Source organism: Heterodontus francisci, chromosome 10 (genome assembly GCF_036365525.1).
Source record: "Heterodontus francisci isolate sHetFra1 chromosome 10, sHetFra1.hap1, whole genome shotgun sequence".
Lineage (NCBI taxonomy): Eukaryota > Metazoa > Chordata > Chondrichthyes > Heterodontiformes > Heterodontidae > Heterodontus > Heterodontus francisci.
This window is the reverse complement of record NC_090380.1, coordinates 120,988,318-121,004,513: the sequence shown is the minus strand read 5'-3', so window position 1 is coordinate 121,004,513 and position 16,196 is coordinate 120,988,318. Positions and strand designations below refer to the sequence as shown.

Sequence of the window (16,196 nt, the reverse complement as noted above, 5' to 3'; positions counted from 1 at the left end):
GCTGTGAGTGGTACACGGGTCACATTACAGGTGTTCAGGGCTGTGAGTGGTACACGGGTCACATTACAGGTGTTCAGGGCTGTGAGTGGTGCACAGGTCACATTACAGGTGTTCAGGGCTGTGAGTGGTGCACGGGTCACGTTACAGGTGTTCAGGGCTGTGAGTGGTGCACGGGTCACGTTACAGGTGTTCAGGGCTGTGAGTGGTACATGGGTCACATTACAGGAGTTCAAGGCTGTGAGTGGTACACGGGTCACATTACAAGGTTTCAGGGCTGTGAGTGGTACACGGGTCACATTACAAGGTTTCAGGGCTGTGAATGGTACATGGGTCACATTACAGGTGTTCAGGGCTGTGAGTGGTACACGGGTCACATTACAGGTGTTCAGGGCTGTGAGTGGTACACGGGTCACATTACAGGTGTTCAGGGCTGTGAGTGGTACACGGGGCACATTACAAGGTTTCAGGGCTGTGAGTGGTACACGGGTCACAATACAGGTGTTCAGGGCTGTGAGTGGTACACGGGTCACATTACAGGTGTTCAGGGCTGTGAGTGGTGCACGGGTCACATTACTGGGGTTCAGGGCTGTGAGTGGTACACGGGTCACATTACAGGGGTTCAGGGCTGTGAGTGGTACACGGGTCACATTACAGGTGTTCAGGGCTGTGAGTGGTACACGGGTCACATTACAGGTGTTCAGGGCTGTGAGTGGTGCACGGGTCACATTACTGGGGTTCAGGGCTGTGAGTGGTACACGGGTCACATTACAGGGGTTCAGGGCTGTGAGTGGTACACGGGTCACATTACTGGGGTTCAGGGCTGTGAGTGGTACACGGGTCACATTACAGGTGTTCAGGGCTGTGAGTGGTACACGGGTCACATTACAGGTGTTCAGGGCTGTGAGTGGTGCACGGGTCACATTACAGGTGTTCAGGGCTGTGAGTGGTACACGGGTCACATTACAGGGGTTCAGGGCTGTGAGTGGTGCACGGGTCACATTACAGGTGTTCAGGGCTGTGAGTGGTACACGGGTCACATTACAGGTGTTCAGGGCTGTGAGTGGTGCACGGGTCACATTTCAGGGGTTCAGGGCTGTGTGTGGTGCACGGGTCACATTACAGGTGTTCAGGGCTGTGTGTGGTGCAAGGGTCACATTACAGGTGTTCAGGGCTGTGAGTGGTGCACAGGTCACATTACAGGGGTTCAGGGCTGTGTGTGGTGCACGGGTCACATTACAGGTGTTCAGGGCTGTGAGTGGTGCACAGGTCACATTACAGGTGTTCAGGGCTGTGAGTGGTGCAGGGGTCACATTACAGGTGTTCAGGGCTGTGAGTGGTGCACAGGTCACATTACAGGGGTTCAGGGCTGTGTGTGGTGCATGGGTCACATTACAGGTGTTCAGGGCTGTGAGTGGTACATGGGTCACATTACAGGTGTTCAGGGCTGTGAGTGGTGCACGGGTCACATTACAGGGGTTCAGGGCTGTGTGTGGTGCACGGGTCACATTACTGGGGTTCAAGGCTGTGAGTGGTACACGTGTCACATTACAAGGTTTCAGGGCTGTGAATGGTACATGGGTCACATTACAGGAGTTCAGGGCTGTGACTGGTACACGTGTCACATTACAAGGTTTCAGGGCTGTGAATGGTACATGGGTCACATTACAGGAGTTCAGGGCTGTGACTGGTACACGGGTAACATGACAGGGGTTCAGGGCTGTGAGTGGTACACGGGTAACATTACAGGGGTTCAGGGCTGTGAGTGGTACACGGGTAACATTACAGGGGTTCAGGGCTGTGAGTGGTGCACGGGTCACATTACAGGGGTTCAGGGCTGTGACTGGTACACGGGTCACATGACAGGGGTTCAGGGCTGTGACTGGTACACGGGTCACATTACAGGGGTTCAGGGCTGTGAGTGGTACACGGGTAACATTACAGGTGTTCAGGGCTGTGAGTGGTACACGGGTAACATTACAGGGGTTCAGGGCTGTGAGTGGTACATGGGCAGCATTTCTGGACACACCTGCTGTACTGGTCTCACTGCAGAAAAGACTAAGTTCCTTTTCCTCACTACCAGACTCTGCATTAATGACAGCTGGGTTTTAACTTTCATGATTGCAATTAGATTCTGATAAATTGAAGCATGATGGATATTGATGCTTTTATTTGGCAATTTAATCAAGTTTTTTTAAAATGAAATCTCATAGAGTCATTACGGGACAAAAAGAGACTATTTGGCAGATTGATTCCATGCCAAGAATCTGACAAGATTCTCTTTTAAGGAGGAAAAATGCAAACTTTAAAGTAAATTCACTATCACTTATTTGATTTAAAAAATGACACTTATCCAGGAAACATTTAGAAGCTGCTTTTAATTAGACTGGTTGCCCTCTTCGAGGGTTCGATGGCTCAGTCAGTAACAACCTGATTTTAGGGCTTCAAGACACAAGCTAAATATTTCCTGTGAGCTTCTCCTGCTCTGTTATTCCCAGCAATAATCCAGGCAGACATCCTCGTTCAGTACTGAGGGAGTGAACATACAAAATTGAAGGGCACAAAAAGACCAGATGGTTTATCAAGCGTTCCCCACACCTCCTGGTGCCTGGAGTATCATGACTCGATTTTGTTACCACCTGTTTTTGTCAGTTATGTGGGAGCTCTCCACATTGTACCCTTCACAAACGACAGATCCTTGCTGGACAGTGCACTGAGAACCATCCTGGTTCCCAACTATGGAAGACCAAACAAGCTTCCAGTCTAAAGTACTCCTCCCCCGAACAAAGACAGTTGAAAACAAAGTTCAGAGTGTCTCCTCCCTGAGACCAAGTGTATCCTACACTGTGCAGCTCTCCCTCAACACCATCTATCTGATAGGGCCCTCAATCACATCTGCTAGTTCCCAACTTCCAAAGTTGCAGGCACACCTTCTGACTGCACTGTTACTTTGCCCTATGTTGTACAGGGCAGTTGGGAGGTTTGACTGCAATTTTTAGGAATGTTGAGACTACACAGGCGGTAAGCGATGTTTTTGTAAGGGGCAATTATAGATGGGTAGACAAAAAAATCTGGAAATAAAAAGCTGGTCTTGGTAAAAGTGACCATCAAGCTGCTGGACTGCTGTAAAATCTCAATTAGTTTACCAACGTCCTTAACCAGTCTGCGCAAATATGTGAGTCCGGTTCCACACCAAACGGTCAACTCTTAACCCTCTTAGCAAGCCACTCAGTTTTATCAAGGTAAATTAGAGACAGCCAATAAATGCCAGCCTTGCTAGTGATACCCACAGCCTGAGAATTATTAATAGTATAAATAATAATCGGCGCTTTGCTGGGAAAGCTCAGCCCCATGCCTTCATGCCCAATGAAAAGCTACCACACCTGCCATATTGTAGGGCACACACCCAGTTCCAGCTGTCAGTCCAACTGTTGGAGCGCAACTAAAATGTTCAGTCAGAAAGCTAGAGTCCCACTGAGCCTTGTTGGCTTTGCAGTTCAGGCATGAGATGAAGGATGACGATGTCAACTTTTGATTTGTTTAGTAAACTACAATTATATATTTTTGCCTGAAGAAAAATTAACATTAGGTGCAGTAACTAATTCTGGAATTTGATGATGTGTGTTGCCTGGATAATTGCCTCAAATTTTAACACCTTGCCAGTAACACTAAATGAGCCATTAATTTTAATTTCAATGTGCTGTTAATACATTTTGCAAAGTAAAAGTAGCAAATTCCTGGTTCAGCCCCATGAGTCCTTTTTGTCACAGGAATAATTAAGCCTGACAAAATTAATCTTTAGAGTTATTTCATGAGACTCAGCAAGGGAAAAGCTGAGGAAACCAAAAACCACAAAGTGGTGTAAAGGAACTGGTGTCAGTAATTAGAGAAGGAGAATCTGGAAATAGTGAGCAAATGATGCCACGTTTGGGTTTTAAAAACCTGAGGGAGGTAAAGGGGTTCCACAGTTTAGGGGTCTATAGAGAAAGGAAGAAAGAATTGTTTCCTTTCACAAGCTTAGCATGTTGCAAAGGGCTTTGCAGCCAATGAAATACCTTTGAAGTGTTGTCACTGTTGTAATGTAGGAAACTTGGTAGTCAATTTTCACACAGCAGGATCCCGCAAAAAGCAACATGATCAGGACCAGATAATCTGTTTTTTCTTACTGATGTTGGTTGAGGAATAAATATTGGCCCGGGACTCCGGGGAGAACTCCTCTGGTCTTCTTCAAAATAGTGCCATGGGATCCCTTCCGTGCACCCTCGAGGACAAACGGGACCTCGGTTTAACATCTCATCTAAAGGACCCCACCTCTGAAAGTGCAGCACTCAGTACTGCACCAGCTGTGTCAGCCTGGATTATGTGCTCAAGGCTCTGGAGTGGGAAATGAGCCCACAACCTTCTGACAGTGCAGTGAATGTTGCTTTCCACACAGTGAGGAAGTAGCGAACGGGAAGGTGAGGTGGAATCAGCATTTAGAATTTAAGGGAACCCTGGGGCCAAGCAAGAAAAAAAAAAGAGTTTTTGCTGTACATTCCAGAAATACAGCGGTATAATTTCAGGTCCAATTAATCATCCTGAGCAGATTTAAGGCATTCATGTCATTAAAAGTAGTTCTACTTGATATCCTTTGTAAAACCCTGCATACAAATTTGCCACTGCTTGTGGTATTTTGCTCGCTGATTCATGCCATTGTCAAGAATTTTAATGATGCCAGCGCGTGCCTTTAGGAGCAACTGTAACTGTAGCTTTCCTCTGGGAATAATCAAGGCAACTCGAACTGCAAAATAGTACAAATTAGTCATTGAGAGTACATTGCTGTTAAGAGGGGGGCATCTTACATTGGTTTAACAGTCCACAGTACACAGGAGACTTTGAATTAGAAAGGAGGGCAAGGGGCATTAATACAATGGTTTGTGAAATGGACAGGACCTGAGATTCTGGACACGGCTAATCTCAGCTAAGCAGTAGGGAGACTCGACAATCTGGACTGGAGGGACGAGAGGTATGATGGGAGATGAATCAGAAGACAAGTCAACCTGTGACTTACTTAGAGACTGAGCAATAGTCCTCGGAGTGTGAAGCTCTCATCACTCTCACTCCCAGGGTAGTATTGGGAAGAGTCCTCAAACAGGGCAGCTCTCCTCACTCTCACTCCCAGGGTAGTATTGGGAAGAGCCCTCAAACAGGGCAGCTCTCCTCACTCTCACTCCCAGGGTAGTATTGGGAAGAGCCCTCAAACAGGGCAGCTCTCCTCACTCTCACTCCCAGGGTAGTATTGGGAAGAGCCCTCAAACAGGGCAGCTCTCCTCACTCTCACTCCCAGGGTAGTATTGGGAAGAGCCCTCAAACAGGGCAGCTCTCCTCACTCTCACTCCCAGGGTAGTATTGGGAAGAGCCCTCAAACAGGGCAGCTCTCATCATTCTCACACTGAGGATGGCACAGTTTATGTAGTTGAGCATGTGGGGAAGAAGTGCAGAGGCTGCTTGAAGGAGAGTGAGTAAGAGTGCACCGTGTGAGAAGAATTAAAATCACGAAGTCGACTGATTCCTTTATTATGTAGTAAATAGTCAGGGTTCAGGCATTCTACGTGTGTTATTGTGAAAAAATCACATGGAAAATAAAGGCCACCCAGCAGGGAACATCAGTTAGAACAGTCATCAAGACTTTCAAATGATATCAAAACCTGCCCAGGCACATCTGCAGGCCACTCCCAGAAACACACTCCCAATCGTTCCATTAGTCTCACACTGAGGGGTTAATGGGAGGGGGTTCCGTGCTTTTCTGCTCCCAACGGATATCATTACAGTGCAGAAGGACGGAACAAAAGCTCAAATACATTCTTACTGAGTACTTTGATGACTTTAATCAAACCAGAGTTCAGATTCGGAGGTGGAGTCATATGAAGCAGTCTTTAAATCAGCAAAATAAATCCCTGTGAGTTCTTTAATCAGGAGAGGGTTAAAATAACCAGAATGAGAGATTGCATGAAAAAGTGTCTTGTTAAAAAATATTGAACCATTTCAGTCCTAACAGTTTGAAAAAAGCAAAATAGGGCTCATTAGAGACAGAGAACAATGAGCAGGAACTATTGGTAAATATAAACACATTAGAGGAAGTGTTAGAACTAATGGTTCAATAACGAGATTTTATGTAACACAGAAAAGGTTAGAAATTCTTCAAAGTGCTATATTAGAGGTTTCTATCAGTGCAAACTAGTTTCATGATCTGGGCATTAATTTAGCAAGAAAGCGTGGGGTGAGATACTGTGCACAGGGGCAAATACAGTGCATGGAGCAAGTTGCAGTGCAGGGACTGAGATAAACTGCACGACGGGGCAGACACAGTGCACAGAGTGAGATACAATGCATTCAAGGAGATACACTTCCCAGGGTGAGGGGGATGTTGGATACAGTGCACAGTAGCAGACTCAGTGCAGAGGGGAGAAACGGTGCACTGGGGAGTGACAGTGCACAGTGGGGGGATACAGTGCATAGAGGGAGTTCCAGTTCACGGGGGAATACAGTGCACTGGGAGATACAGTGCACAGGGGGGATACCATGCATGGGGGCGATAGAGTACATGGAGGGAGGTACAGTTCCCAGAGGGGATACAGTGCATGGGGGAGATACAGTGCATGGGGGAGATACAGTGCATGGGGGAGATACAGTGCACAGTGGGAGAGACAGTGCACAGTGGGAGAGACAGTGCACGAAGGAGATACAGTGCACAGTGGGAGAGACAGTGCACGAAGGAGATACAGTGCACAGGGGAGATACAGTGCACAGGGGAGATACAATGAAAGGGGGAGATACAATGAAAGGGGGAGATACAATGCATGGGAGAGGCAGAAACAGTGCAGGGAGTGATACAGTGCACAGGGCAGAGATACAGAAGAATTAGTGAGATACAGCTCAAGGATGCAGATATAGATCATGGGAAAGAGATAGAAGACACGGGGGAGATACAAGCAGAGGAGGTTGATGACTTCAAAAACAGAGGTTAAAAACACTGACAATTCCAAACATGATGCGTTCAACTTTGCCAACCATGTCTTGTACACTAGGCTTGATGTTACAGAGTCAGACAGAACAGTGGCTGTCTTGGGGCCAATCAACTAGGCAGACAGAGGTGTGCACACATCAGAGTACATGCAAGTTGATCATGTGTTTGTGAATGATAGTATATAGATGATAAATAGGAGCAGAGCAATGTTGGAACTCTGAACTGACCAAAGCAAAGGAGGAAATAAAGAGATGGAAAAGATAGGAATTAAGATAGTGCAGTCCAATAGGAAAAACATCTTTACCCAGAAAGAAGTGAGAATGTGGAACTCACTACCATAGGGAGTGGTTGAGGTGAATAGTATCGATGCATTTAAGGGGAAGCTGGATAAACACATGAAGGAGAAAAGAATGGAAGATATTCCTGATGGGATTAGATGCAGTAAGGTGATGGGATTGGGGATAAACATTTAATCAGGTCACAGACCTGAAACATTAACTCAGTTTCTCTCTCCACAGAAGCTGCCAGACCCGCTAGGTATTTCCAGCACTTTCTATTTTCATTTCAGCAAAACTTCCCTGCTTTTGTACTCTGTGCTTCTATTTATGAAGTCCAATATCCCATATGCTTTGTTAACTACTCGCTCAATATATCCTGCCACCTTTAAAGATCAATGCACATGCATCCCCAGGTCCCTCTGCTCCTGCACACACTTTAGAACTGTCCCATTAAGTCTCTATTATCTCTCCCTATTCCTTCTGCCAAAATGCATTACCTCACACTTGTCAGTATTAAACATCTCCGACCTGTCGATAACCAAGTGGTAAAACATTCAACGATCAAATAACACTGGCACACTCTGTTTCCCATCACTTTTCTATCCAGATTTGGATTCACAATGAACTGCTTGTAACTTGTAGCTAAAGTGATGGACAGCACTAGTGTTGCGCCTTCGAATCACAGAATTGTTAGATCACAGAAGGTGGCCATTCAGCCCATCGTGTCTGCACCAGCTCTCCAAGTGAGCAATTCACTTAATTCCATTCCCCTACTTTCTCCCTGTAACACAGCACATTCTTCCTTTTTAGATAACTATTGAGTTCCCTTTGACTGCCTCGATTGAATCTGCCTCTACTGCACTCTATGGCAGTGCATTCCAGATCCTAACCACACGCTGCATCAAAAACATTTTTCTCATGTCGTCATAGCTTCTTTTGCCAATTATTTTAAATCTTTGCCCTCTCATTCTCGATACTTTCATGAGTGGGAACAGTTTCTCTCTATCTACTCTGTTCAGACCCCTCATGATTTTGAATACCTCTATCAAATCACTTCTGAGCCTTCTCTTCGCCAAGGAAAACAGTACTAACTTCTCCAATCTATCTTCATAACTGAAGTTCCTCATCCCTGGAATCATTCTCGTGAATATTTTCAGCGCTCTCCAATGTCCTCACATCCTTCCTCAAGTGCAACTCCCAGAACTGGATACAATACTCCAGATGAGGCTGAACTAGTGTCTTATACAAGTTCAACATAACTTCCTTGCTCTTGTATTCTATGCCCCTATTAATAAAGCCCTGGATACTGTATGCTTTATTAACTGCTCTCTCAACCTGTCCTGCCACCTTCAAAGACTTATGTACATATACACCCAGGTCCCTCTGCCCCTTCAGAATTGTACCCTTTATTCTATATTGTCTCTCCATGTTCTTCCTACCAAAATGAATCACTTCACATTTCTCTGCATTGAACTTCATCTGCCACCTGTCTGCCCATTCCACCAACTTATCTATGTCCTTTTGAAGTTCTACACTATCCTCCTCACAGTTCACAATGCTTCCACGTTTCATATTATCTGTAAACTTTGAAATTGTGCCCTGTACATCAAGGTCTAGGTCATTAATATATATCAGGAAAAGCAAGGGTCTCAACACTGATCCCTGGGGAACTCCACTACAAACCTTCCTCCAGCCTGAAAAACATCCATTAACCACTACTCTTTGTTTCCTGTCACTCAGCCAATTCCGTATCCATGTTGCTACCGTCCCTTTTATTCCATGAGCTACAAGTTTGCTCACAAGTCTGTTGTGTGGCATCGTATCAAATGCCGTTTGAAAGTCCATGTACACTACATCAACAGCATTGCCCTCATCAACCCACACTGTTACCTCCTCAAATAACTCCAGCAAGTTAGTTAAACATGATTTTCCCTTAAGTAGTCCATGCTGGCTTTCCTTAATTAACTTGCATTTGTCCATGTGACGATTGATTTTGTCCCGAATTATTTTTTCTAGAAGTTTTCCCACCACCGAAGTTAAACTGACTGGCCTGTAATTGCTGGACTTATCTTTACACCCTTTTTTGAACGAGGGTGTAACGTTTGCAATTCTCCAGTCCTCTGCCACCACACCTGAGTCTAAGGAAGACTGGAAAATTATGGGCAGTGCCTCTGCGATTTCCATCCTCACTTCCCTCAGTATCCTTGGATGCATCTCATCCGGCCCTGGTGTTTTATCCACTTTAAGTTCAGACAGCCCATCTAATACTTCCTCTTCATCAATTTTAAACCCCTCTCGTGTCTGACTCACCTCCCCTTGCAACATTGCCTGGGTTGCATCTTCTTCCTTGATAAAGACAGATGCAAAGTATTCACTTAATACCTCAGCTATGCCCTCTGCCTCCATGTGTAAATCCCTTTCTGGTCTCTAATCGGCCCCACTCCTCCTTTTCTCACCCTTTTACTATTTATATGCCTGTAGAAAACTTTAGGATTTCCTTTAATGCTAGCTGCCAGTCTCTTTGCTTCTCTCATTTGCTTTTTCACTTCCCCTCGAGGCCTTCTATATTCAGTCTACTTCTCAATAGTATTTTCTACCTGGCATCTGTCATAAGCACAATTTTTCTTCTTTATCTTAATCTCTACCTCTTTTGTCATCCAGGGAGCTCTGGATTTGTTTTCTCTATTTTTCCCCTTCGAGGGAACATACCTTGACTGTGCCCGAACTATCTCTTCTTTGAAGGTAGCCCATTGTTCATTTACCAGTTTTCCTGCCAGCTCCTGACTCTAATTTATTCACCCCAGCTTCATTCTTACCCCATTGAAGTTGACCTTCCCCCAGTTAATTATTCTTACCCTGGATTGCTCTTTATCCTTTTCCATAGTCAGCCTAAACCTTATGATCACTATCCCCTAGATGCTCTACTGATACTTGATCCACTTGGCCCACCTCATTCCCAAGAACCAGGTCTAGCAGTGCCCCCTTTCTCATTGGACTAGCAACATACTGTTGTGGAAAATTTTCCTGAACACACTCTAGGAACTCTTGCCCCTCATTGCCCTTCACACTACTATTATCCCAGTCTATGTTTGGGTAATTAAAGTCCTTCATTATAACTGCCCTATAATTTTTGCACCTCTCTGTAATTTCCTTGAAAATTTGTCCCTCCACGTCCTTCCCACTAGCTGCTGGTCTATAGACAACACCAAGCAATGTAACTGCACATTTTTTGTTCCTTAGCTCTCGCCAAATAGATTCTGTCCTCGACCCCTCTGGGACATCCTTTTCTCCAGCACTGCAATGTTCTCCTTAATCAATACTGCCACCCCTCCCCCTTTTTTCCCTTTCCTATCTTTCCTGAACACCTTGTATCCAGGAATATTTAATACCCAGTCCTACCCTTCTTTGAGCCAGGTCTCGGTTATAGCTGGAGACTGCATTTCTATAAAGCACCCTGGGATGTTCTTCAACATTAAAGGCTTTATATAAATTGCAAGTAGCTGTTGATGCTGTTGGCAGCCTTTATAATGAGGGTGGGATATGTAACAGAGAGAGTGTTATAATTATGAGGCTTATAATGAGGGTAGGACACCCTGGAGTCTTCAGTAATTAAAGATTAATCTCTAGGAAGCTGCTGGAAGCGACCTGGGAGAAAAACCATTGGGGCATTGAACAAAATTGATGTTTTTTAATTTTCTTTGAAGACTTTTGTTTATTAGTCATAAAAATATTGAACATGTGAAAAAGGGCACTTTGACTGTCAGCCAACAATCATCCAATCAGTTAATGAAGAGTCTGTTTGCTTTCCGATTGGTGTGGGGATGGGGCACAGTGAGGATGAATATGTTGGGCGGCCAACAGTCAGTGTGAGCCGAGGTGTTTGGAGGTAGGAGCAAAGTTGGCAATCATACGAGCATATGAACATAGGAATTGGGAGCAGAAGTAGGCTATTCGGCCCCTCTAGCCCACTCTGCTACTCAATAAGGTCATGGCTGATCTGTTTGTGTCTGGCATTCCACACTCCCAGCTACCCCCGATAACCTTTGATTCCCTTGCCCAACAAGAATCTATCTACCTTTGCCTTAAAATGATTCAGTGACCCCGCCTCCACCAGCTTCTGAGGCAGAGAGTTCCAAGGTCGCACAATCGTCTAAACTGTCGTAAAAGGGAAATCCCTAATTTTAAAACAGTGCCCCCTAGTTCTGGAATCCTCCACAAGAGGAAACATCCTTTCCACATCCACCTTGTCAAGACCTTTAAGGATCTTATATACTTCAATCATGTCTCCCCTCACTCTTCTAAGCTCCAGTGAAAATAAGCCCAGTCTGTCCAACCTTTCCTAATAAGACAACCTGCTCATTCCAGGTATCAATCTAGTAGAATCATGGAGTTATACAGCACAGAAACAGGTCCTTTAGCCCATCGTGTCCGTGCCGGCCAGCAAGCACCTATCTATTCTAATCTCATTTTCCAGCACTTGGCCCATATCCTTGTATGCTATGGCGTTTCATCTAAATACTTCTTAAATGTTGTGAGAGTTCCTGCCTCTACCACCTCTTCAGACAGTGTGTTCCAGATTCCAACCACCCTCTGGGTGAAAATTTCTTTCCTCAAATCCCCTCTAAACCTCCTGCCCCCTGGTTATTGGCTCCTTCACTAAGGGAAAAGGTTTCTTCCTATCTATCCTATCAATGCCTGCCATAATTTTGTATACCTCAATCTTGTCCCCCCTCAGCCTTCTCTGCTCTAAGGAAAACAACCCTAGCCTATCCAGTCTCTCTTCATAGCTGAAATGCTGCAGCCCAGGCAACATCCTGGTGAATCTCCTCTGTACCCTCTCCAGTGCAATCACATCCTTCCTATAGTGTGGTGCCCAGAACTGTACACAGTACTCCAACTGTGGCCTAACTAGCGTTTTATACAGCTCCATCATAACCTCCCTGCTCTTATATTCTATGCCTTGGCTAATAAAAGCAAGTATCCCATATCCCTTCTTAACCACCTTATCTACCTGTGCTGCTGCCTTCAGTGATCTATGGACAAGTACACAAAGGTCCCTCTGACCCTCTGTACTTCCTAGGGTCCTACATTCCATTGTATATTCCCTTGCCTTGTTAGTCCTCCCAAAATCACCTCACACTTCTCAGGATGAAATTCGATTTGCCACTGCTCTGCCCATCTTCCCAGCCCATCTATATTGTCCTGTAATCTAAGGCTTTCCGCCTCACTATTTACAACACCACCAATTTTCATGTCATCTGCGAACTTACTGATCATACCTCCCATATTCACATCTAAATCAAACAGCAAGGGCCCCAGCACCAATCCCTGTGGTATACCACTGGTCACAGGCTTCCACTCGCAAAAACAACCCTCGGCCATCACCCTCTGCCTCCTGCCATGAAGCCAATTTTGAATCCAATTTGTGAAATTGCCCTGGATCTCATGGGCTCTTACCTTCTTAACCAATCTACCATGTGGGACCTTATTAAAAGCCTTACTGAAGTCCATGTAGACTACATCAACTGCTTTACCCTCATCTACACATCTAGTCACCTCCTTGAAAAATTCAATCAAGCTTGTTAGATACGATCTCCTCCTGTCAAAGCCATGCTGACTATCCCTGATTAATCCCTGCCTCTCCAACTGGAGATTAATCCTGTCCCTCAGAATTTTTTCCAATAGTTTCCCTACCACTGATGTTAGACTCACCGGCCTGTAATTACCTGGTTTATCGCTGCTACCCGTCTTGAATAATGGTACCACATTTGCTGTCCTCCAATCCTCTGGTACCTCTCCTGTGGCCTAGGAGGATTTGAAAATCTGTGTCAGAGCCCCTGCTATCTCCTCCCTTACCTCACATAACAGCCTGGGATACATCTCATCTAATACTTCCTCCCTTTCAATGCTAATTTGTTCAAGTAAACCTCCTCTGAACCGCCTCCAAGCATTCACATCCTTCCTTAAATAAGAAGACCACAACTGCACACAGTATTCGAGATGTGGTCTCACCAATAACCTGGAAACTGAAGCATAACATCCTTACATTTATTTTAAATTCCTCTCATAATAAAGGATAGCATTCCATTAGCCTTCTTTATTACTTGCTGTATCTGTATACTAACATTTTGTGAATCATGCACTGGAACACCTAGATCCCTCAGCACCTCGGAATTCTGCAGTCATTCTCCATTTAAGTAATTCTCTGCTTTTTTATTCTTCCTGCCAAAGTGAACAACTTCACATTTTCCCACATTATACTCCCATCTGCCAGATTTTTGCCCACTCACTCAATCTATCTATATTGGTCTGCAATCTCCTTATGTCCTCTTCACAACATACTTTCCTACCTATCTTTGTGTCATCTGCAAATTTAGCGACCATGCCATCACTCCCCTCATCTCAGTCATTGATATAAATTGTAAAATGTTGAGGCCCCAACACAGACCCCTGTGGACTCCACTCGTCACATCCTGCCAATCAGAAAAGGACCCATTTATGCATACTCTCTGTTTTCTGCCATCCAGCCAATCTTCTATCCATGTTAATATGTTACCCCCCCACACCATGAGCTCCTACTTTGCACAGTAACCGTTTATGTGGCACCTTGTCAAGTGCCTTCTGGAAATCCAAGTACAGTACGTCAACAGGCTCCCCTAAATCCACGGCACATGTTACTCCTTCAAAGAACTCCAATAAATTGGTTAAACATGATCTCCCTTTCACAAAGCCATGCTGACTTTTCCTGATTACCTTGAGTTTTTCGAAGTGCCGAGCTAGAAATAATCCTCGAGGGATGTAACAGAAAGAATGTTATAATGGTGAGTTATTTAATTCCAGTGGGTTGCAATGGAGATGGGTCAATGTAATATAGGGAGTGATATAACTGAGAGCTATCTAAGTGACGTGGTTTCACTAATTCGGCGTCTTTGAGGATGAAAACAAAACCACTGTTTACGTTCTAGTACACATAGTAAAGGAGAAAGCACTGCTGCTGTCATGAAGCTGTGTTGGTGAGGCAGGAGTAGGTGTGTTACGTTTGCCAGTATGGAAGATTGAAACTCATTCATCAAACATTGCATCATCAGAACAATAAAAGAATCATCAGATCAAGATCTTTCCAGAATATTCTATAAAAACTCAGAAGAATCAAAAGCTTCACTGACCTTTAGTTTTGGTCTTCGTTGCAGCCACTGGGAGGACAAAGGGCAGGAGCAATGGGTGGAAAAAAAACAAAGACGAGCAATTAGAATGATGTTTGTTTAGTGACGTCACAAAGAAACTGTACCTCAACAATTTTACTGATAGCCAGCCTGCTTCGCTTTAGATTTACTAAAGAGTGGGTACATTTTCCTTGACACCATTTCTTAGCAGCAAGCAACTATATTAAGTGACTACATGGAACAGAATATACGCCACACAATGCAACTAATGTTGTTTCAACAACCCCATCACTGGTGGTACAAGACTGAGGTTGACAGATTTTTATTGGGTAAGGATATTAAGGGAGGTGGAACAAAGGCAGGTAAATGGAGTTGAAGTATAGACTGAATCGCAGAATAGTGAGGTATGAACAGCCTCTTCCTGCTCCTAGAGCCTCGAAACATGGTATCACTGTGTCATGGGGAACCCACAAACCCCTTTCCCACACACACAGCATAAGGCTCAGCCTCACCACTGCAGACAGTCCAGGTGAGCGTACCCTCACATTACTGGAGGCGAGTGCAATAGGAACACTGACAGAGGTTTGGAGAAGGTGGTGCAGTCTCGATTAGGGAACGTCTGAGCTGCAGGAAGTGAGAATGGAGATGAGCAAAAAATAGCTTCAAGATTCACAGTCTCAGTTCCATCTAAAAATACAAGGAACACTTCAAATAAATGCTTCATTCTAGAGCCAGGGGATTTATCTGATCCACTGGACATCCATATGGGGCCCTGATTAACGTCTCACCCAAAGGAATGATACCTCTGATCATGCAGCATTCCCTTTGGACTGCACTGGACCATCAGCATGGATTCTGTCTTCAACCTACAAACTACAATTCGAACCCACAAACTCCTGATTCTGAAGTCAGGAGTGGGTATGTGACCAAACTGACAATCAATGAGGGAGTTAAACACTCAGATAACAACAAAACCGGCATTCTTTGGGTTACTTTACCTTTTTAATGGTGAAGTAACTAATATCATTTAGTATTTCAGGTGCTATGTGTTTAGAGAGACTAACTTCTTAGCAAAGGACAGGGTCAGACAAATTGTATCATCGATAAAAACCAGACACCTCTTGGTGAATAAAGCACCTGACACTGCTCCAACAGAGCCCTGTACAATGAAATCACTTCTGTTGACATTTGGGATAGTAGGAGCTTGGGACATGCTAATTGTTTTCCTTTAAACTCCTATCATCTACCTTCTCAGCTGTCGATCAGTGGGTAGCTGTGGAAGCTCAGTCATTGAGTATGTTTCAAGCAGAGATTGACAGATTTAAATACCAATGACATAAAGGGATATGGGGATAGTGTGGGAAAAAGGCATTGAAGTGGATGATCAGCCATGATCATATTGAATGGTGGATCAGGCTCGATGGGCTGAATGGCCTACTCCTACGTTCCTATGTAGCACTCTCGCTTCGGAATCAGCAGCAATGTCCCCTCTAAGCTCAGTTCTGATGAAGGGTCACTGACCTGAAATGTTAACTCTGCTTCTCTCTCCACAGATGCTGCCAGACCTGCTGAGTATTTCCAGCATTTCTTGTTCCTATTTCAGATTTTCAGCATCTGCAGTATTTTGCTTTTATTCCCCTCTAAGCTACATCAGTGCGTGGCTGCGCAGCAATTGGGAATGTGCCATGCAGGGAACAAACAGGCCGTGCACAAGCAACGTTCCCTTTAAGTTACATTCATTGCTGCGTGCCA

The 16,196-nt window shown here is 44.8% G+C and overlaps 1 protein-coding gene across 1 annotated transcript in view; it reads right to left on the bottom strand.

Annotated features, from left to right (window-relative positions):
- The window catches only part of LOC137374244 (cell adhesion molecule 2-like), a 912,392-nt gene extending 896,735 nt beyond the window's left edge, over nucleotides 1–15,657 (bottom strand). The window contains exons 1-2 of the mRNA XM_068040031.1: nucleotides 15,582–15,657; nucleotides 14,448–14,474 (exon numbers count right to left, since the gene is read on the bottom strand). Of these exons, the coding sequence (XP_067896132.1) occupies nucleotides 14,448–14,474; nucleotides 15,582–15,657 (103 nt within the window). The remainder of the gene's footprint in view (nucleotides 1–14,447; nucleotides 14,475–15,581) is intronic.
- Between the last annotated feature and the right edge of the window lie 539 nt (nucleotides 15,658–16,196).